The sequence below is a fragment of the Mastigoproctus giganteus genome, chromosome 14 (genome assembly GCF_048544385.1).
Source record: "Mastigoproctus giganteus isolate SK-2022 chromosome 14, ASM4854438v1, whole genome shotgun sequence".
NCBI lineage: Eukaryota > Metazoa > Arthropoda > Arachnida > Uropygi > Thelyphonidae > Mastigoproctus > Mastigoproctus giganteus.
In genome coordinates this window covers 30,162,575-30,187,425 of record NC_143588.1, presented here as the reverse complement: position 1 = coordinate 30,187,425, position 24,851 = coordinate 30,162,575, and the positions used below count along the sequence as shown (strand labels likewise).

General features: G+C 36.6%; 1 protein-coding gene across 1 annotated transcript in view; it reads left to right on the top strand.

Moving 5' to 3' along the window:
* LOC150075040 (uncharacterized) overlaps positions 1-24,851 on the top strand; it is a 302,603-nt gene that overhangs the window by 109,315 nt on the left and 168,437 nt on the right. The window contains exon 4 of the mRNA XM_090389065.1: positions 17,294-17,476. Within this exon, the coding sequence (XP_090245191.1) occupies positions 17,294-17,476 (183 nt within the window). The remainder of the gene's footprint in view (positions 1-17,293; positions 17,477-24,851) is intronic.

The following is a 24,851-nucleotide window of genomic DNA, read 5'->3' as shown; positions in this document are numbered from 1 at the left end:
AACTTCCACAACAAAAGATAAAAGTCTGATCCACCAAACAACTATCCGCTGATTAAAGGCAAACTTGCGCACATCTATCCTACAACTGTATTTCCTCAATTTGAATTTATGCCCTCTCAGGTGATTATCCTGAGCAAGAGGAAGAATCCCATCAGCATTGAGCATGCTCAAACCATTCAAGGTTTTATACACCTCAATGAGATCACCTCGCAGGTGCCTGGTCTCCAAACATTGTAATCTGCAAAACTTAAGCCTTTCTTCGTAAGAGCAACCCTTTGTTCCATTCACTAATCTTGTTGCCCTTCTCTGTACTTGTTCCAACAGCTTTACATCCTTCTTCAAACAGACCTCTGGGGTTGGGTAAATTCATATTGTGATTTTAAATGTTTCTCACCAACCACCTATAAAATAAAACACGGAAACCGGAATTTTGAAAACTATGTGTTTACTACTATATACAGTAAACCCCCACTATTCGCGGGGTTTACGTTCCTGAGAAATGTTGCGAATACCGAAAACGCGAATACTGAATTATGGCTCCCATAGTAATAAAGGGGTTCCGTTTCAAAGTATGAAATATATAAGAAAAACTAGTCTAAAACTTTGTCTATGTATGTATTATATGTACCTTCATAATTAGAAATGCAAGCATATGGCATCAAAATGAAAATAAGAAACAATTTAATATTAAATGTAATATTTATTAGAAATTTCAAACAAATCTTTCAAACCAGCGCCTTTGCTAGCTAAAAAACTTATTCCGGTAGTGCTATCACCAGTTTCGCTATAGTGTTGATAAAGGAGTTTTGCTTTTTCACGAATGATGAGTGAACTTAACGGAATTTTATTTTGAGTTCGGTCTTCTATCCACAGATTTAAAGCCTTTTCCATTTTTTCTAATTTAATATCACGAGTTACTTAAGCAATTAGCGCGTTTTCACGGACACTACGGCGGATTTCTTGATTGATCGTACTGTTGACTCATTGATTTTATAATGTTTTGCCAAGTTAATTGTTAATTGTTACTCATTGATTTTATAATGTTTTTGAGTTATTAGACAAGAAATTTTGTATAATAACTCAATTTTATTCGCTAATGTCATCACCTTTGATATTTTCACATTTCCCTCGTTATTCGTAGCCATATTTTTGTACGGGTTAGAAAGAACTTGTCCACAATAAAGTCACTTTCTTCCGTTAACACACTCAAAAAAGTCTGTTTTACACACTGCAAAATGGTAGATTTATCATTTTGTAAGCATATAAATTGATAAATTTATTCAATTTATAAGCATATAAATTAAAAGCAAATGACGAAACCTTCCACGACAAGCGCATAACACATACTGACCAAGGATTAGCGAGAAATATCCACTCTCGCGATTTTGTTATCCCCCCCCCATTGAGCGCTGTTTTGAACGGGAAAGATTATTTTAGCCACGCCCATGTTTTTTATGGCGGAAAATATTCACGGCGCTTTAAAATTCACATTTTTTTAGGTTTCATTTTATATTAAATCATTGATCGCGAATACAGATACCGCTTTAGCGGGGGTTTACTGTATTTACAATTAAAATTCCATGTTTTATTTTATAAGTGGTTGGTGAGAAACATTTAAAATCACAATAGCTCCTCTACATCCTTCTTAAAATATGGCCTCCAGACCTTTATACAGTACTCAAGGTGTGGCCTGACCATCACCTTATACAAGGGGATAATCACCTCCTTATCCCTGCTAGAAAAATTCCTGTATATCATTGACGAGACACCATGACCTACTCTTGCAACCCATCTCCACTGCTCAGAAAACTTCATATCTGCCTGCACAATTACCCCCAGGTCCTTTTCATTTTCTACCACTGTCAGTGTAGTACCACAGAGTTGATACGTTACTCTAGGGTTACTGCTTTCCATATGTAATATTTTACATTTGTCAATGTTAAACTTCATTTGCCACCTTTCAGCCCATCTGTTCAACTTTTCTAGATCCTGTTTCAGCAGTATACTGTCATTAACAACTCTGCCAACCTTCATATCGTCTGCAAACTTGGACATTAAGCCTGATATACCATCATCAATTATCTACTAATAACATTTGTCCAAGAAGAGCAGTGTCCATTGATTACCACTATCTTCTCCGACTCAACCATCCCTTTATCCATAGCAGCAATTTGCCTCCAATGCCACACTGCATTTTCTTGTCTTGGCGCATTATAGCCTTAGATGCTAATGCACCAATAAAATCCAAATCAATCAATCAATCAATCAAGCCACACTGCATTAAGAATTTGCACATAAAGGAACCACTGGATGACAGTGATCACAATGTAATTAGGGAATTACTTAAAGATGTAACTACCATCAAGGCTGAAGGGAAGGATTTTGCTTTCGTAAAGGTGACTACAGGGATCTCGGACAGTTTTTAATTTTTGTACAATGGGATCAACTGATGATGTTGCCAACTTTGAATTCTAAATGGGATGCCTTCAGGGACTTAATTTTGGAGGCGTATAGGCTTTTCATTCCAACTAAGAAATACTGTTCAAGCTTTAGGCCTAAATGGATGTCAAAAGAATTGGATGTCAATGAGGCTCATGGCAAAGAAGAAAAACGTATGGGATACATATAAAGTATCAGGTGACACAGAAACCTATGGCAAATATAAGCTAGTCTGTAATAAAGTCACAAAGGAGGTTAGCCAGGCGAAGGCAGATTACGATAAATCTTTGGCAAAGGATGTGAGTTCTTTACTTTCCTAAACTCTAGAAGGAAAGGGATGAATCAGATTGGACCACCTAATATAGATGGGTTGACTATTGATGATCATGCTTAGGTAACTGATAAACTGAATGAGTATTTTGCATCTACATTCACACATGAGGAGTTATTCAATGAGGGGAGTGCCAGAAGTTTATCAAACTCTAACAGGGAGCTAAGTGATTTTGTAATAACTGAGAGCAAAGTTGTGGAGAAATTGTTGAAATTAAACATAAAAAAGGCACCTGGGATGGACAGGATCTATCCAGTTATATTAAAGGAGGCAGCAAAGGAATTAAGCCATAATTATGAGAGCTTCCTTGGACTCAGGGCAGGTCCATATGGACTGGAGATGTGCAAATGTATCACCAATTCACAAAGGGGGTTCAAAAGGTGACACATGTTCAACTGGGCAAAAGTATCACTCAGCCTAGTCTGTACTTGTTAACAGGAGATACTGCTTCTACAGGGATGGGATACACTTAAATAGAAAGAGTGCGAGAATATTTGCTGATGCTATCGAGGCAGTGTTAGGTTGGTCGGAAAACTGCTAGCTTGGGGGGGGATTCAAGGACTAATAGATTAATAGTAGCCACTGGCAGCGGTGAAAGTGATTCTTGCACTGCTTCTATTGGAATGAGCAGCAGCCTGGAAAACAAGATGCAGGATATTTCAGAGACGGCTGTCAGTCATTGCGGTAAAAGTAAACGCATGGGTTGTGTTAGGGTAGCTAAGAATAGGAACAGGTGATTGTATACTTGTGTGTACAAGTAAACACATGGGTTGTGTTAGGGTAGCTAAGAATAGGAACAGGTGATTGTATACTTGTGTGTACACCAATGCTACGAGTTTGATAAATAAATTTGATGAATTTGAGGTATTGCTCAAAACATCAAAGGCAGATATTGTTGGAATATCAGAGACATGGTGTCACACAGATATAAGGAATGCAAAACTGGAATTTGAGGAATACAATGTATACAGAAAGGATAGACAGGATAGGAGGGGAGGAGGGGCTATGCTATTAGTTAAGAAACACAAAATCTAAGGAAGTGAAGCCAGTCAACATTGCTGGATAGTGCAGTGTTAGTCAGTTTGGTGTGACATAAGCATTGGGAGATCAAAATTGAGAGTAGGAGTGCGCTATAGGCCTAATGACTCTGATGAGTATAATAAGAAACTGTACGAAACTGTAGGGAGAGTGGGCCAGTAAATCAGAGAGTCTTATAATGGGGGATTTTAATTTCCCAGATATTGACTGGAATTTGTGGGTTGGTCACTCACACACTAGCAAGGCTTTTGTGGATTTATTGGATGATTGCTTTCTACATCAGCATGTTCCGGAGGCAACTAGAGGGAGTAATACTCTTGATTTGATTATCAGTAGTGATTCTTCATGCATTAGAGAGAGAGAATCTGCAGATAAAGGAACCACTAGGTGGCAGTGATCACAGTGTGCTGAAGTGGGATTTACTCAAAGAGGTAACTACCATTAGGGGTAAAGGGAAGGGTTTTTGCTTTCGTAATGGGCGACTACGATGGTCTGAGACAGTATTTAAATTCTATACAGTGGGACCAACTGATGATGTTACCAACAGCAAATTCAAAACGGGAAGCATTCAAAGAACTTATCTTGGAAGCTACTAGGCTTTACATACCAACTAAGAAATATTGTTCAAGGTTTAGGCCTAAATGGATGTCAGATGAACTAATGAGACATATGGCATAGAAGAAAAATGCATGTGATATATATAAATTAATGGGTGACATGGAAGCCTATGATAAATATAAGCTGGTGTGTAACCAAGTCACAAAGGAGATTAGGCAGTCAAAGGCAGATTATGAGAAATCCTTGGCAAAGGATGCAAAGAAAAAAAAAAAAAAAAAAAAAGAGTTCTTTCCAATGTAAACTCTAGAAGGAAAGGGGTGAATCAGATTGGTCCACTGGATATTGATGGTTCAACTGTTGATGTGATCCTGCTCAGGTGGCTAACAAACTAAACGAGTATTTTGCATCTACATTAACACATGAGGAGTTATTCAGGAAGGGGAATGCCAGAGGTGAAGTAAACTCTGGCAGTGAGCTAGATGATTTTGTAATAACTTAGAGGAAGTGGAGGAGAAATTGTTCAGGATAAACATAAAAAAAGGCAACTGGGGTGGATGGGATCTATCCAGTTATATTAAAGAAGGTAGCAAAGGAAGTAAGCAAACCCTTAGCCTTAATTATGAGAACTTCTTTGGACTCAGGGGAGGTAACCATAGACTGGAGATTTGCAAATGTGACCCTAATTCACAAAGGAGGATCAAAGGCTGACACAAGTAATTATAGACCTGTGAGTTTAACTTCTGTTCCAGGAAAATTAATGGAGGCACTGGTTAAAGAAGCACTGCAGGATCATCTAGACAAGACTTCAGTTATAGCTTGGACACAGCATGGTTTTGTTAAGGGAAAGTCTTGCCTGACCAATTTGATTGGATACTGTGTTGCAGTCACGAAAGAACTGGATGCAGAGAATAACTTTGATATTATATATTTGAATCTTAGAAAGGCTTTTGATACTGTTGTACATGGAAGACTGCTGAACAAATTGGAGCAGTGTGGCATTGGAGGCAAATTGCTGCTATGGATAAAGGGATGGTTGAGGGGAAGAAGACAGAGAGTGGTAATCAATGGACACTGCTTATCGTGGACTAATGTTATTAGTGTAGCCCCTCAGGGTTCAGTGTTGGGTACATTATTGTTTTCATTTATTTATAAATGATAATATCAAGTTTAATGTCCCAGTTTGCAGACGATACAAAGGTTGGCAGGAATGTTAAGGACACTAACGACGCTATGCTGCTGCAACAGGATCTGGAAAGGTTGAGCAGATGGGCTGAGAGGTGGCAAATGAAGTTTAACCTTGACAAATGTAAAGTACTACATATGGGAAACAGCAACCCCCGGAGCAACGTATCAACTCTGTGGTAATAAACTGACAGTGGTAGAGAATGAAAAGGACCTGGGGGTAATTGTGCAGGCAGATATGAAGTTTTCTGACAGTGCAGACTGGCTGCAAGAGTAGCTCAAGGTGTATTGTCAATGATATATAGGAATTTTTCTAGCAGGGATAAGGAGGTGATTATTCCCTTGTATAAGGCAATGGTCAGGCCACATCTTGAGTACTGTATACAGGTCTGGAGGCCTCATTTCAAGAAGGATGTAGAGCTGCTGGAATGAGAACAGAGAAGGGCAACAAGATTAGTGAATGGAACAAAGGGTTGCTCTTACGAAGAAAGGCTTAAGTTTTGCACATTACAGTGTCTGGAGACTAGGCACTGGTGAGGTGATCTGATTGAGGTGTATAAAGCCTTGAATGGGTTCGAGCATGATCAATGCTAATAGAAATTTTCCTCTTGCTCAGAAAAATCACCTGAGAGGGCATAAATTCAAATTGAGGAAAGACAGGTGTAGAATAGATGTGCTGAAATTTGTCTTTAGCCAGTGGGTAGTTGGTTGGTGGAACAGACTTCCATCCCTTGTTGTGGAAGTTGATAGCCTAAATAAATTTAAGGCTCAGCTGGACAGATATTTTGAATGAATGGAGGGGTGAAATGGAAGTGTTTTTTTTTTTTTTTTTCGGCTGATGCTGCATAAGCTTGCTTTCTTGCATCATATGCCTATGCTAATGATAATGCTAACATTTCAAATGATGAAACAAGTGTATGGAGATAATTATCCGTCTGATTTACGTGTATTTATGTGGTATAACCTTTTGTCCATCGAAGCGATTTGCTGACAGACGACAAACATCCATGCCCAGCAAAAACACTTTAAAGACCAGAGTTGATTGAAAAGGTATGGGAAATCATTACCAAGGGCCAATTTGCAGTGCTCTTTATGATTTACGAAGATCTGTACATTAAAAAGGAAACCATTCGACAAATAATAACCGAGGATTTGAAGAAAACAGAGGTTTGTGTGTGGTTCGCTTGACATTCGTTAAGAGACGGTCATCAGCTGTCAAGAGTTGAACACTACAGAGAACTCATCGAGACCGGTGAAAGCAAATCCAACTTTCTGAATTTGATTGTTTCAGGTAACGAGATGTGGTGTTTTCAGTAGTGTCCCTCAATGAAACAAAGTGCAGAATGGAAGTTGGAAAACTCTCAAAACCAAAATCTTACACTACAGTACACCAATCCTGCAAATCTTGCTCTACAGCTCACCAAGTCTTAAGGTTCTCATTGTTCAGGAGTTTTTAGCTAGCAAAAAGTCTGTGCATGCATAATGTGAGCCCAATGTGATTTCTTTTTGTTCCCGAAGTTCAGTGCACCACTGAAAGGTTGTTATTTTCATGACATTGACGCCATTCAGACAACTGCTGTGATGAGACCACTGAACAATATATCAGTCACGACCTTCCACCTATCACTTTGTGATCATTGCATGCAGTGTGTGGATGTTGGAGGAAGTTACTTTGAATAAGGCAAAGGTTGGTTTGTTCATACATGGGATCATTATTTTTTTTTTCTACCATCAGTTTCATTTTCCAGTTGCCTCACTGTGTATGTATCAAGGAGGTGAATAACACGGAAGAACAAAGGTTAAATTGTTTATATAGTAATGAATTTGATTTTCTGGTTAGATCTACAGATGCTGATATATTAGGTTTAATTGAGACTTAGCATTACTGTGATCACAGGGATGATGAGTTTCATTTTGGAAATGTACAAAGTGTACAAAAGGAATGGGGAGTGGTATGTTTCTGATGAAAAGCTGTGTGAGTGCAGTAGGATCATACCCTAATTCAGAAATATTTCTGAAGAACATAAGTCTGTGGTGCAAGTTTAGTGGTAAAGTTAAAAGTTGGGATGTACTGCAGAAGCCATGGTAGCAATGAGTACAATAATAGTCTCAATATGCAACATTACTGGGCAAGTAAATCTGATTCAACTTGCTACTCATTGAAAATCATGATTTCCACTCATTGGAAATCATGGACTGGCAACTAAACCTGTGTAATAAATTGTTTGAATCAGTTTAATGACTATACAGTAAACCCCTGCTATTCGTGGTATCTGTATTCGCGATTGCTGATTTAATATAAAATGAAACCCAAAAAAAAATGTGAATTTTAAAGCGCCGTGAACATTTTTTGCCATAAAAAAAATGGGCGTGGCTAAAATTATCTTTCCCGGTCAAAACAGCGCTCAGTGGGTGGGAGGAGAGCGGTGACAAAATCGCGCATGTGGATGTTTCTCCCTAATCCTTGTTCAGTATGTGTTATGCGCTTGTCATGGAAGGTTTCGTCGTTTGCTTTTAATTTATATGCTTATAAATTGAATAAATTTATCAATTTATAAATTGATATGCTTATAAAAGTGATAAATCTACCGTTTTGCAGTGTAAAACAGACTTTTTCAAGTGTGTTAACGGAAGAAAGTAACTTTATTGTGGATAATAAAGCCACTAGGATCAAGAATGGGGCAAGGAATTTCATTCATTATATAAGTATAAAAAGGAAAGGAGTAAACCAAGTAGTGCCCTTGTAGGCATCACACAGTTGGTAGAATTACCATCTCCCCCACACACACTGTGGAAAAGGCCTCAGTTTAAATCCCCATTGATGATTGTGAGAAATTTTTGGTGGACAAGTTCTTTCCACACTGTGGAAAAGACCTCAGTTTAAATCCCCATAGATGATTTTGAGAAATTTTTGGTGAACACGTTCTTTCTAACCCGTACAAAAATATGGCTACGAATAACAAAAGAAATGTGAAAATATCAAAGAAGGTGATGATATTAGCAAATAAAATTGAGTTATTAGACAAAATTTCTAATGGTGAAAGTGTCTCCTCAGTGGCAAAACATTATAAAATCAATGAGTCAACGGTACGATCAATCAAGAAATCGGAAGAAAAAATCTGCCGTAGTGTCCGTGAAAATGCGCTAATTGCTTCAAAAATTTGCTCTGTAACTCGTGATGTTAAATTAGAAAAAAATGGAAAAAGTTTTAAATCTGTGGATGGAAGACCGAACTCAAAATAAAATTCCGTTAAGTTCACTCCTCATTCGTGAAGAGGCAAAACTCCTTTATCAACACTTTAGGGAAACTGGTGATAGCACTGGCGGGATAAGTTTTTTTGCTAGCAAAGGTGCTGGTTTGAAAGATTTGTTTGAAATTTCTAATAAATATTACATATAATATTAAATTGTTTCTTATTTTCATTTCGATGTCATATGCTTGCATTTAACTATATACTGTCTATGTACATAGTCATATTATGGAGGTACATATAATACATACATACATTGACAAAATTTTAGACTAGTTTTTCTTATATATTTCATACTTTGGAACGGAACCCCTTTATTACTGTGGGAGCCATAACTCAGTATTCGCGACATTTCTCAGGAACGTAACCCCCGCAAATAGCGGGGGTTTCCTGTATCTGTATTACAAGGGCAGGATTATTCTTGGTCTGTCATTCTATCATTGGTGACCTGAACATTATCACAAATATGATAGTACAGGAACCATTAGTAGCAAGTTAATAGTGTCTTAAAGTGGACATTGACAAATGAGATTTTTGTAGTCAAGGGTAAGGAAGAAGAAATTTTAATTTAAAGAAAGGAAATTTTTGTGCACTAAAAAGGTTCTTGGAGTCAATCATTTGGGATGAAATATGTGAGGGGAAAGTATAGTTGAACCTTGGCATACCTCTGTGATGATCATCATTGAAGCCGCTAGGGCATTCATTCCATTGAAGTGTATCAATCAAAGATGCCAAGATGAATCAAAAAATTTAGAGAGTAATAGAAGAGAATAGGCAGCATGATACAATTGCAATAGTGAGGATCAGCTCAGACTCATAATTATAAATTGATTTGTGATAAGACCATGGATTGAATTAGGCAGGGAAAGTATGGGAAGTCATTAGCCACTAGGATCAAGAATGGGGGCAAGGAATTTCATTCATTATATAAGTATAAAAAGGAAAGGAGTAAACCAGGTAGTGCCCTTGTAGGTACCACACAGTTGATAGAATTACCATCCCCCCCCACACACACTGTGGAAAAGACCTCAGTTTAAATCCCCATTGATGATTGTGAAAAATTTTTATGGGGATTTTTCCCTCAGGTTTTTAATCTAACAAAAAGAAAATCAATCACAGAACATGCAATTTACAGACATTATATATGGTGCAATATTTCCTTGGCTGCTGATGTGCCTAAAAATCCCTACGAGGTAAAACAAACTAGATAGGATCATTGTTCAGTGGAAATAAGATAAGCCAGCAGAGGGCAATGGTGAGCTGATTAGATATTAGTATCAATTGTTACAGAAGAAAGTCCTTTTCAGGGTGGGGGAAGTATTGAGCCAATATAACTGAGCACTCTATGATCAGAGATGAACTGTCCATAAGACTTATCTGGGGAACCCCGGTGTGCCGGAGGCCGATGAAGGCTGCTGTGTGTGTTTGGCCATAAACTCTAGTATGCGGCAGCTACAAGTTTTCCCCGGTTAGAATTTTTGACCAATCCCACTCTGTGTATGATATATGATATTACTGAAGAGAATCGAACAAAAAAAAAAAAATACTACTAAGCTTGAAAATAGATAAAGTTCCTCAGGTACTGATGATGTCTACCTGGTCATGTTGAAAGAGGCTGCAAAGGAATGCCCCAAACCTTTAGGTTTAATTATGAGATCATTTGATTCAGGAATAATCTCTTTGCGTTAGAGAATTGTGAACATTGCCTTTTTGAAAAGGATGCCGAGATGGACGGATAATGAAATAGCCAGTATACATCTTAAATAACTAATGCCTTCTAATATTTAGACAAAAATTCACATTCAGTTCCACTTGGTTTAATGCATTAAATAAGATGAAGTGGAAAATAAGGATTGAAATACAATAGACTGGAACCCATTCCATCCGAAAATGCACCTTTAGGTGGGGGAATTGTCATTTCCTTACAAGGCCATATTATTTATTAGCACAAAGTCAGAAGATATACTAGGTGCTTTTGAGTCTTCATCTTCGTGCTGACTGTGAAGTAAAGCTTAGAAGAGAGTAATTTGAATGACCAAAAGGGTTTTGGGATTGGCTTTGAATAGACATCATTATCCAGTTTTATGGTTGAAAGTAATACATTTCAAACTCAAGGTTTTTAAAAATTCTCTTGGTTGTCTGACATTTATTTTATTGATTTGTGGATGCCATTGCCTGATTTAAAGCACCTTAAATTTATGTCAGACCATGTAATCATCATTATTATTTCGGTATTATTAATTTCTGAGGTGTGTGTGTTTTGTATTGTGGCAGTGTGCTAACAGTTCTGTCTGTGATATGTCACCTCTCAGTTATTTTGGTAGTAATAGGCTTTTGTGTACAACGCTGTTTCTGTTATATATTTTGCCAAGGTGCTCCTAATGTTTAAGATATATTAGTAATGTCACAAACCCTGAAGCAAACAACCAAGAAAAAAAAATCCCAGATCAACTATCCAGTTTAATGAAGCAGGAAAAGATGATGGCATCGGAAAGATACAGAGCAATGAAAAGCAATGAAACCTGTATTAGCTACTAGTTGATTGGTAGTAGTAGTAATAGAGGCATGTGATGAAGAAAGCAAGCATATGAGCTTATGCAGTATCAGTCAAAAAAAAAAAAAAAAAAAACAATTTCACACAATCATTCCCTCTAAAGGTTTGTCCAGTTCCTCCTTGAATTTATTTAAGTTATCAACTTCTACAACAACAGATGGAAGTTTGTTTCACCAATTAACCACCCACTGGCTAAAGTCCAATTTCCGCACATCTATTCTACAACTGTCTTTTCTCAATACGAATTTATGCCCCGTCAGGTTCGTAATCTGAGCAAGTGGAAGAATCCCATCAAAATTCAGCGTGCTCAACCCATTCACAGCTTCATACACCTCAGTCAGATCACCTCGCAGGTGCCTAGTCTCCAGCCGCTGTAATTTCCAGAAATTAAGCCTTTCTTGATAAGAAAACTAGTAGTACATGCTCTTTGAGTAGACCAGGGTTCAAGCCCCTGACTGCTAAATACGGTCGATCTGCCAACCCGCACTGGACCAGCGTGGTAGATTATGGTCCATGTCCCTCAGCATGAATTGTCGAGGAGGCTTCCATCCTGCAGTGGGTTGATAATGGCTGCAGTTTACCTTACCTTCATTCCCCTCACCAATCTTGCTACCCTTTTCTGTACATGCTCAAGAAACTCTACATCCTTCCTAAAATAAGGCCTCCAGACCTGTATGCAGTACTCAAGGTGTGGCCTGACCATTGCCTTATACAAAGGGATAATCACCTTCTTTTTCCCGCCAGCAAAATTCTTGTATATCATCGACCTGCTCTGGAAGCCTGGCTGCATTGCTCAGAAAACTTAATATCTGAGTGCACAATCACTCCCAGATCTTTTCATTTTCTACCATCCTAAGTGTAGTACCACACAGTTGGTATGTTCCTCTGTGGTTACTTCTACCCATATGCAGTACTTTGCATTTTTCAACGTTAAACTTCAGTTGCCACTTTTCAGCCCATCTGTCCAAATTTTCTAGATCCTGTTACAGTAGCGCACTGCCATTACTGTCATTAACAATCCTGTCAACCTTTGTATCATCTGCAAACTTCGACACTAAGCCTGTCGACACTGGGTCGACTGGGTTAGCTGGGTGGGTAAAGTGCTTGCTTGCCAACCCAAATGTTGCGGGTTCGAATCCTGCCTCGGGCTTGGATCAGAGTAGAAAATGCAAAAACCTTGGGAGGTGCGATATGGCCACAGAAGCTGATATGCCAACAACTAAAAAAAAAAAAAAAAAACTAAGCCTGATGTACCTTCATCAATATCATTGATAAATATACAAAACAACAGTGGACCCAACATTCAACCCTGTGGGACTCCACTAATAACATTAGTCCACAAAGACCAGTGTCCTTTGATTACCACTCTCTCTCTTCTACCACTCAACCACCCTTTTATTCATTATAGCAACTTACCGATTATACCATACTGCTCCAATTTGTTCAGTAATCTTCCATTAGATAGTATGAATCAGAGCTGTAATACTCAATTTGTTCTACGTTGATAATAATATTAGTAAATTAATAAGAGGAGTAAACCTCAATATAGTACGTGGAACACTTCCGTATGATACCCTCCAGAAATTAAAACGGAAAAAACGAAAAAATCGACAACTTACCAGTACATTAAAGTAAAATATAAATAATTAAATAATCAATTTAACACAATTCAAAATCAATTCAAAACATGTATAAAATATCTATTATGTATAAAAACCAAAAAAAGGAAATAATATTTAAGGAATTTCTACAATATTCAAGAATATTCCAGAAAGGTGTAGAAGACTCCTAACTATTCTGGATGATTTTTAGAATATTGTAGAAAGTGGAAGTATTGTTTCAATGTTATAGAAGATTTTAGATGATTCTAGAGCTTTTTGCAATAATATAAATTGAGGAATAAGAGCTGTAACTTATAAAATCGAACACCTGTCATTCAGAAAGAGTGTTTGGTATAAGTTTGTGTGTTTTGTGAAAAACATAGTAAGACGTAAGAAATTTTGCTTGATGACTTTCCTTGGTGATTTTAATGTTCACAACTCCAGCTGGCTTCCATTTTCTAGTCACATCGACCCAGCTGGTCAAGATGCTGAGGCTTTTGCAATTACTAATGACCTTGCACAGATTGTTCATTTACCTACAAGAATACCGGACAATCCTAACCATACAGCCAACACACTTGATCTTTTTCTCACAAACAACCTTTCTAAGTACATGGTCAAAATGAGTGGGCCTTTAGGCAGCTGTGATCACAACTTGGTGATTGTCTCTTCTCCGATGGAGCCTTTATCTCATGGCTATTCCCAACCTCGTATTGTTTGGCATTACAAGAATACAAAATGGGATGACCCGCGAGATTTCTTTTCTTCTTTTCTTTGGTCGGATCACTGTTTCAAAACTTCTGATGTCAACGTGTGCTCAGATCATGTCAGTGAAATTATTCTTGTAGGAATGGAATCCACTTTTATTCCACTTTAAAATCTCATCCTTTATATAAACCTTGGTTTTTGAATAAATGTGCTAAGGCTGTTAGCACATTTACGATATGCAAGAGAAGACTTGCATATCGTAATTGACTTGTTTCCAATTCTTCAGTTTCATTTTCTGCTTACACCAAAGATTGCAACAATTGTAAAGCAGTTATTAATTAGTCCAAACTAGATTTTGAACAAGCTAAGAGTAGAAAACTTGCTTCTTGCCCTAATGGTAGCTGAGCATTCTGGTCTCTTGCCAAAGCTATTGGCTGTAACTTTTACCCGTATCTGCTCCCACCTCTGTCAAAACCAGATGGTTCTGTTGTCACTTCAGCCTAGGATAAAGCTGACCTGCTAGCATCCCATTTTTCTTCCAACTCATGTATGATTTTGGTAAAACACCTTCAACCATTCCCAACACGATCTATTCAATGCCTCCTGTGGTCTTCTGTCCAAAGGATGTCAGAAGGATTTTGACGAATCTTGATGCTAAGAAAGCTCCAGGTCCTGATGGTATTTCTCCACTTTTTCTCAAAACCTGTGCACTTGAACTTACTCCTGTTCTTTGCCGCCTTTTTTCACTTTCTAATTCCGAAAATGTTTTTCCTTCTGCTTGGAAATTCTCATATCCAGCCAGTTCCTAAAAAAGGGTGATAAATCCCTGCCATCTAATTATCATCCCATTGCAATTACTTCTACTCTTTCTAAAGTAATGGAGAACTCAATTAACCGTCAATTCTTAAACTACCTAGAAACCTTCATCTGATCAACGATCACCAGTATGGATTCCGTCAGTGTCAATCCACTGGTGATATTCTGGCTTATGTTACCCATTTATGAACAGAATCAAGTTCTGTGAAACACAAGCAGTTGCTCTTGACATCTCAAAGGCTTCGATCACGTTTGGCATAAAGGTCTTCTAAACAAGCTTCCATCTTATGGTTTGCGCCTCCATAGCCAGGTGGGAAGGAGCAGCAGTGCGTAGCACACGCTTCTCGATTAGACCGGGGTTCAAGCCCGTCACCACCAAATACGGAGGATGCGGAAAGTCAGGGAATGACCACCGCATATCCACAGAGCAATATGGCCTTAGTTGCTAATGCTCCTAAAAAAACAAATAACAAACAAATCTTATGGTTAGCCAACTGTTTTTTGTAATTGGTTATCCAGTTTCCTCTCTGATTGCTCACTGAGGGTGATGGTAGATGGCACTCTGTCTTCTAACTTCTCCACTAATGCTGGTGTCCCCCAAGGTTCAGTTCTTTCCCCCACTCTTTTCCTCTTGTATATTAATGACCTTCTTCCATTGACTGGAAATCCTAACCATAGTTTTACCAATGATGATAGCGCATTGCATTCCACTTTCCATTTTTAGAAACCTTGCCCAGCTAAATTTGCTTCAACGTCTTGAATATCCGCTACCAATTCCTTAAATGTCGATCTTCAGTTAATTCTCCAGTGGGGCAAAAGACAACTTAGTTGATTTCCGTCCTTCTAAAACTCAGTTTTGTCTTATATCATGCAATAAAGAATTCTTTTGCTTCTATGCTTATCTTTGGTGACACTCAGATTTCTAGGCAAAATGATATGTTTCTTTTGGGGATTACCCAGACTTCTAATCTCTATTGGCACAAGCACATTATAAATATTGCTTCCTCTGCATCTAAAAAACTTGGTTTCCTCTTTCACTCTGAGCGTTACTTTTCTTCCAAACAGCTGTTCACTCTGTACAAGTTGCAAATCCGCCCTACCTTGGAATATTGTTCCCACATCTGAGGCAGTACCCCCAAAACCTCTCTCTCAGGCTTCTAGATTCGATTCAGAAGAGGGCAGTTAGGTTAATTAATGACTCTTCTCTAACAGAGTCTCTGCACTTGCTGTCTCATAGATGTACTGTTTCTGCTCCATGCGTTTTCTTCAGATACTTCCATGGACACTGTTCTTCTGAATTGACTTCTATAATTCCTTTTCTCTCTTTCAAAACAGTCCAAAGATGTGCCGCCACCAGCCAACATCTATTTACTGTCCAACTTCAAACTCACAGAACCAACTTAACTTTTCATCTTCCTCGTTTATTCATTCAACTGCCGTTTTCTGGAACAACCTTCCTTCGTACGTATTTTCTGAAAATTACAGTCTACGGAAGTTAAATGTTTAATGTCAAAAAATATCTTCTTTCGTCTTCTCAACCTCCAACCCAAGCATGATACTAAGTACTACTAAACCTGATAATTTATCAGGTTTGGGGTTTTCATTAAAAAAAAAAAAACTACCATTTGACGATTCAAGGAGACTGGCAGTTTAAAGGACAAACCACGATCAGGATGATATTGCATAACAATGGATGAACAAGATAAGATCATAACACTGATTTCTAAATGCAGTTAATGACTTTGTGCACCTGAAATTAGAGCTTAGTTCAATAGGAACAGGGAAACTCCTGCATCTACTGTACAACTTTGTCTTAAACATGCAGGAGTTCAGTGTGGTGTAGCAGTTTGAAAACCCTTAAGTTCAGAAAATCAAAAGAAACAGTCGGCTCAGTCTGAGAACCATGAACATTGGACATTTGAAGAGTGGAAAATGTACTGTGGATGAATGAATTCAAATTTGAAATTTTTGGATCCTAGTGTAGAGTTTATGAGACAATCATCTGAATTAAAAACAGTACCACATTGTTTTGTGCCTGCAGTCAAGATAGTTTTGAGCCTACATTCAAATTTTGTTAATCATAAGTTATCTGGGGTTGCTTTTCTTTTTTGGAGTGGGTGACAGTGTCAGAATCAAAGGAATTTTAAGAAAATAAAGCTGTAAAAACATTCTTAAACATAATGTAATATCCTCCGGACTTTGACTTTGTGGAAGAAATTTTATATTACAACTATGACCTGAAGCGCAACTCTAAGCTGTGTAGGGACTTTCTAGCAACTAAACAACCGGAGGGTATTGCAAATTCTGATGTGACTACCCCGATTGCAGGTGAGGTTTCTAATGCTGTGGTCTTAAATACTCTAGTTATAACAGACTTCCTTAATCATAAGTTGTCTGGAGTAGCATTCCCTTTAAATAGATAACGTCACTGAAGGATTTTGAAAAGCTGCTCTTTTATTTGTTTACAATACAAGACACATAAGATTTGTGCACTTATTGATATTATTATTTATTTATTTTTTTTTTATTATTATTATTTACTATTAAATATTAAGTATTCTTTCATTGTAGGCGCCTCCGTAGCCAGGTGGGCAGGAGAAGCAGTGCATAGCACACGCTTCTTGATTAGACCGGCTTTGAGCCTGTGACCACCAAATACGGAGGATGTGGAAAGGTCAGGGAATGACCACCGGAGCAATATGAGCACATACCCCGAGCAATATGACTTTAGTTGCTAATGCTCCTAAAAAAAAACCAAATAACAATAACTTTCATTGTAATTCCTATTTTATATTTAAATTATTTTTGTTTTCAGATATTAAGCCACCATTAATGAACTTTATGGAGTCTTCTATGATTATAGAAGCCGGGCCATCTCATATACAGGATAATTCATTAACATATAGAAACCCTCTTGATATTTCTGTTTTGCCTGAAAGAACTGCAAATCAAGGAAATCACAGTACTCAGCAGTATCAATCAGAGCAGCCATCGCAAGGTAGGAACATGGCATTTTTTTATCTCCCATATCTCTAAATTTTAGTAAACTTTCAGATGTCTGCAAAGAATGTGTACATGAATTCAGCTGTGCATACATAGTGGAATTTTTTCTTTGTATTTTCTAATGCTCTCCTACAAGTCCTCAAAAAGTTAAGAACATATAGGAGGGGAAAGGATGGGAAAAAAAGTTTAAAAATTTTTTTTCACACTGCTCTTCCATGTGTAGTACTTTTCTGAGAGTAACCGAATAAATTTTAGTTTTGACATAAAGAAACTTACAAGTTTCTTTATCGTAATGATTTGTGATTTTTTTTTTTTTTTTTCACATCTAGTATATTCATCATAATTAACAGATTACAAAATGATGTACATTTTTCCAGTGTCTTCTTTCTGACTTCCACTGATAGAAATTGTCTTCTTTGCTTTAAGATTTGATAATTTCATTTGTTTGAAAAAATTTGTTAACCATTTAGCTATTATCTATTACTTATAACTTCTCAAATAGATTAGCATTAGTAGAGGCATATGATGCAAAGAAGCAAGCTTATACAGCATTAGCCAAAAAAAAACCATTTCACCCATCCATTTGCCCCAAACGTTTGTCCAATTCTTCCCTGAATTTATTTAAGCTATCAACTTCCACAATGAATAGATGTGTGGAAATTTACCTTACCGTACACCTGTTCTAAAAATGTCTCCTCAGTTTGAATTTATTCTCCCTCAGGTGTGTATTCTGAGAAAGAGGAAAAATCCCATCAGCATTGAGCTTGTTCAAAACATCCAAGACCTTATACACCTCATATCACATCACCTCGCAGATGCCTAGTCTCCATACATTGCAGTTTGCAGAATTTAAGAGGAACAAAGGGTAGCTCTTGGTAAGAGCTACCCTTTGTTCCTCTCACCAGTGTCGTTGCCCTTCTCTGTACTCATTCCAGCAGCTCTACATCCTTCCTAAAATGAGGCCTCCAGACCTGTATGCAGTACTCAAGGTATAACCTGACCACAGCCTTATACAAAGGGTTAATCACCTCCTTATCCCTGCTAGAAAATTATCTGTATATCATTGACAAGACCCCATGAGCTGCTCTGGCAGCCTGTCTGCAATGCTCAGTAAACTTCATGTCTGACTGCACAATTACACCCAGGTCTTTTTCATTCTCCACTACCCTGAGTGTAATATTGCACAGTTGGTACATTACTCTGTGGTTACTGCTAGCCATACGCAGTATTTTGCATTTGTCAATGTTAAACTTTAGATGCCACCTATAGCCCATCTACCAAACATTTCTAGATCCTGTTGCAGTAGTGTACCATCATTACTAACCCTGCCAATCTTCATATTGTCTGCAAACTTGGACATTAAGCCTGATATACCTTCATCAATATCATTGGTGAAGGTATATCAGGCTTAATGTTTTCTCCCCTTTGCATTCTAGGGAATGCAAATGTTTATATTGGCTATTTAGACATTTTCCTGTTTTCTTTCTTTTATTTACCTTTATCCTTTCCTTTCATGTAATTTGAATGGTGAAGGTTTGACACAGAAAGCATTACTTTTAATCCTTAACTAAATCCATTATATAATAAAAAGTTATATATTAAACAGAAAAATTATTAGTATTAATGGCTAAATAATGCAAGGAAGTGCGCTTTTTCACGTCTGCCAAAAAATGAAAAAAAACTCATTCATACCGTCCCCATTGCCAAAGAGTGCCTATCCGGTTCCACTTTGAAATTTACCAAACTATCAGCTTTGACCAATGTTGTAGGCAGCTCGTTCCAGCGATCTGCAATATGCTGCCCAGAAGTAAACTTCATGATATCCATCTTTCTGGGCACCATTTCCAGAAGTTTTATGATTTTCTTAAAGTGTGAACTCCAGACCTGAACACAATATTTTAAATGCAGTCTCACCATCATCTTATACAAAGGGATAATGATATCTTTTCCCTACTTGTGAAGGTCTTGTATATCTTAGACCAGATACCATGCCTTCCTAGCCACCTGTGTGGAAAATTTTGTGTTTGACTGAATTGTAACTCTTAAGTCTTTTTTGGTCCGGATTGCTTTTAACTCTACTTCTCCCTAGCTTGTAAATAACTCTTGGATTTCTGTTCCCTAGATGCATAACCTCATATTCAGGAGAAAAATTAATAATTTAAATTATGATGATAATTTAAAGCGAAAATCAATAGGGACATGATCTTTTATGAGTTCAGTTCTGTTTTATCAAAAAAATATAAAAGAATAATACAAAACAGTGTTAGCACCTAATTTTTATTTGGATGAAAAAATTATTAATCATTTAGATATTTATCTGTTACAGCTTCTGTTATTTGAAACAAACCCAAACTCATAGTAAGATGTAGTAAGTCAACACATCCCACTTATACCATATCTCAGTGAAAAATAAGTGCTAAAATGCCACTGGTTCCTGCTATTTTTAGATTCAATGGTTCCTGCTATTTTTAGACTGTTTTTCCAAAAGTTTTAATTATTTTGTATTTGTTATTTTTGTGCATATCTAAAAAAGTTAGGTTTAATTCAATTCAAAACTGAGTATTTGTACTTAACATATACATTTCACCATAATTTTGAAAAATTTATAACGTTTACAAAAGTTTAAAATTTTTGTCAGAGCTCTTAATATATGAAACATAATATTAAAGCAGAATAATTGGGAAATTATCTGTTTTTAAACCTTTAAGAACACAAGAATTCATTTTTGAATTCTCAAAGTGTTAATTCTTTAAATGAGTTGCAAACATTTTAATCAGATCTTCAAAATCCAAGGAAGCAACACCAGATTTAATAGGCCTAGAAAAACTGGGTTCTGTAGCAAATGGTGAGAAATTATTTAAATTTTCTTTCCAAGGTCATATATAGTTTTGGAAAATGGCTGTTTTGTAGAGCAGGGAATTTCATAGAATTTCATGCTGTCTGTTGGCAGTATTTTTTTTTTTTTTTTATTATTATTATTTTTTATTTTTCAAATGACCTTCAGAATAATGTTGCTGCATGCAGATATTTCTGAATGATCCACACACCCCTTACCTTTTTTTTTGGAAATGACTAATGTGGCTACTTTAAAAATAAAATATTTTCATAGTTGTAGTAAATTTTTTGAAAATACTTCTTAAACACCATTACACATTTTTTCCCCCACCCTTCAGTTACTTTAAAGAGAAACTCGCTTTAAGAGAATGCAAGATCTCTCCTTAACTTTGTTAGGAGAGATCTTGCTTCTATTGCAATGCAAGAATCACTTTCATCTCAGGCAGCTGTTAATATGCTAGTCTGTATATTCCCCTGCTCTCACTTCCTTCCAAGCTAGGGTTTTCTAACCAACTGAACACTCTCCTGTTAATAAGCACAGATGATGCTGAGAAAAATTTTTCTCCATTAGCCTTGCACAGTTTCTCCATGGCCAAAAGCTCTCATTATGTACTTATTCCTATTGTATATGTGCAGAATTGCAGATACATTCAAGTTTAATCTTAACTCGCATCAACATGTTGCCCTGTACTATTTATAAGTATATCTTTAGATCCCTTACTCTTGATATCATTAGTACAACACTATTACCTTTTGTGCCCTTAAAAGATTATAGTTATAACATCATCAACTTTTGCTCTCTGGCAGACTTACCCTGCTCCTTTTCTACATATCCTTTTTACAAAATATATTTCCTGTTTCTCCTCAGTAGAGTTGCTGACAATAGCTACTTCTTGTGGGACTAGCCCTTTCTGCCATAGAGGATTTTGTCGTGTCATATGATGCACAAGTCATATCAAACATTGTGCTGGGCAGCTGAGTGCATTATGAGCCCTCTTTTTAATATCTTAGAAGGTATCAATCCTGTTCCTCAAGCTCTCTTATAAGACCCATTAGAACATTGAATTGGCACTTTTACGCTCACACTTTCTACATGAAAGCAAGCAAATATCCCCTTTAGCCATATCGTGATCCACTTTGGGTAACTCAGTAAAAAGTGGCAAGAAGCACACTATATGTAGCTCTGATTTTCAGAGAACCACCAGTTGATGGTTCTCTCCCAAGCCAAAGCATTCCCACAGCATTGAGTTACAGTCAGACCGCTATATAACGAAATCGATCGTTCCCTTGAAAAAATTCATTAAACAGAAATTTCATTATAACGAAATATGACTTTTTCAACAGTGAAAAATACCATAAATTTAGAAATATAGCAAAAGATGAGAAATAAATCAGAAGTAAGTGGGAATGAATAAATTTTTTAACATTTTAAAACAATTAATTTATTAATACATACATACATACTAAGAAATGACTACTTACATGATGCGCACAATATATTAGTACACTTTTAAGAATTATCTTGTAAAATATTTGGTTATTTTTTGCTGTACACTGAATTTTACTCTATATCATTTATAAAAATATTCGCATTTGTTTAAACACTCAAATATATTTTCTGTTATATTTTCTTCCCACTGAAGGCCTCAGTGCAAAGTTTCAAATGCTGCCAACATTTCTTGTTTAGAAGGTTTAATATTGCTATTGCCCTCATTTTCATCCAACTCATTGTCGATATTGCTACTAGTTTAAATACACTCCAAAATATTGGAGTCACTTGGATATTCAGCTACTATGACATCATTATCAATTCCTAAAAATTCGTCAAGAACAATTTCTCTGCTGATCAAACCTCGCTTGGAACTCTTCCCAAGATTTCTCAGTCTTGTAATAGTTCATCACTGTTAATCGGCGTTTTAGCGAAACCTGCTTTTGCGAAACAATTCTTAATTGTTGTTTCCATCACATCTTGCCTCTACACTTTCGCTGACTGTGATATGTACATCTGCCAATCTATAACAGAAACTACAGGTTGGTCGGTTTCTATTCTCAGTATAATTTTTTTCAGTATGCACCTTCGGTAGTGCATTTTCAAATTCTTGATAATGCCTTGGTCCATTGGCTGCAGTTTAGACGAGGTATTCGGAGGGAAGAAAACAAGCTTTACATTTGTAAGTTCCAAAATTACCGAGTGAAGGTGGGCAGGGCATTTGTCAGCAATCAGTGTGATTTTTCTGTTTTCTTTTGTCATATTTCTGTCGAAATTTAAAATCCACTTTTCAAAAATTTCTTTCAAAACTGTTTCTTTCCAATAGATATAGTCTTCTTCGAATGTTCACATTTGCAACTCCACTTCAATCAGAAAAGACGTTTTCGAGTAAGCCATGGCACTCTTTAAATTTGTCCAGCCAATCAGAACTGGCTTGGAATGTTTTATGCCCCAGAAAAGATGCTTACTCCATAGCCTTTCCTTTTATTAATGATATTGGCTCATTTTGGTCTAGAATCAACTTCATCCACTTAAAAACTGCTTCATCTACATCTTCATACAGGCATAATTTCCCATGCTTCCAACTGGGTCCCGTTTCCTCAAACAGTTTGAAAATCGAAACACAGTTTATCAGAATGGTAAAACACTACTGGCAGAAATATCAAATTTTAACGCAATTTCTTTTTTTTTTTCCTTTTTCTTTTTTTTTTTATGCACCGATTTACAATGCTAAGCACTTCCACTTTTTCACACTAAACTACACTCAAGGATTTCCTCTTAGATACTGTAAGGTTACTTGCACAGCAGCTAAAACAAAACTGATTTAGGTACCACTTGTACCTACCATGTAAACAGAGAGGTCAAATTTAGTGAAAGTGTGGGTGACTCATTTCTTCGAAACAACAGATGAATTTCCGGGTTAAAGGAAAATCGCTCTCTCCTAATTATCTAATACGATGCTTACAGTAGAAAACAGGTTGATCAGACCCAATGTCCATGTCGGGAATATGCCTTAATCTTTGCTTGCCAATGGCTGTGGACACAGATGGCAGTTGACCAGTGCGACTTCTCCATACAGTAGTGTGTAGGATGAATAGGTTTTACTTCTTTTTAGCCATTGCTGATTCACTGCTGGGAAAAGACCTCTCCTAAAACCTTTCATCTTTTTCTATCCCGCACTGTGGTTGGCCAGTTTCCTTCTGCAGGATTTTATGGGCACCACTAAGTTGTAAAATGTTTTAGCTCTTAAATCGTGGAATTAATCCCTCTAGCCCTTAAAAGCTAAAGGGATTAATTATTAATCCTTTTAGTTCTTAATTCGTGCTTTCCACAGCATCAGCTCTATTGCCTAAAGGGCAGAGGTGCAAACAATGCGTATCCGGGTTTTTCGAAATCAGTTCATTATATGGAAATTTTTTTCATTATACGGGAGCTATTTTCACTGTAATGATCAAGAGAAAATCAAAAAAGTTTGCTAAATAGAAAAATTTGTTATATGAAAGTTCGTTAAAGAGAGGTCCGACTGTATTTGTTTTGCTTCTCTTATGTGAGGTGTGATTTTAGTGTATAGTGAATTTTAAAAATACCACACAAACCAAGAGATAATGGTATAGTAACACTACACTATTCCCAGGTTATGTGTATTACTCTTACATTTCTAAATAACGTTCTTAAATATCTAAATGCTTGACTAAATACAAAAAGTAAGCTAACTTACATGATTACGACCTTTGGACTATTTACTTGCCACAAGTTAAAAAACTGCAGTTAACTTCTTTAATGTCCTACATTACAATTGACTAGTTAAAAAATACAATGTTTGCTCCAAAATTACTAATAATAATACATTAAAAAGTAATATATGTGATTAGGACAATTAAAACTATTTTTTGAATACAATTTAATATGGTTATTAGTAAAAAAAAAAAAAAATGTCAAAATTTCTCATGAACTTATCCATTTTCACGAGTATTAGCAAATAACCAATTTTAAATAAATTTTCACAGCCTGGACCACAGACCTGACATATACTACAATGTTGTTGTTGCTGAAGCACTAGATATTATATTTGTTGCCCTGCATTTCACTTAGAGGAGGTGCGGAAACATGAAAATTTTCAGTTTCAGAAAAATGTTGAAATCCAGGAGGTTGAAATCCAGGAGGAAAGACGTAAATATTACAAAAAATTCAATGACTGTTATGCTGAGATATTAACTTCTTACCAATTAATCAGTAATTAATTGGTAAGAAGTTAGTTAGTTATTTACTTTCCACTTCTGATAATCACAGATAATGAAATTTGAATTAATTTAATATAAGAATAGGTTTGTTTGGTAAAGTGATAAAATGCTAAATTGAGTTAATTTTATCTGTACATTTATCTTTCCTCTGCTGCCCTCTTGTCATTTCTCACTGAGCCAAACAGATACATAGCTTGTTTGGAACAGTAGTAGACACTGAATGGAAGATTTATTTATTTGTCTGTCTTTCATATAAATTTTCAGAGGCAGTTTTTCCTTGTGAATGCCACTGTAAGAAGCTCTGA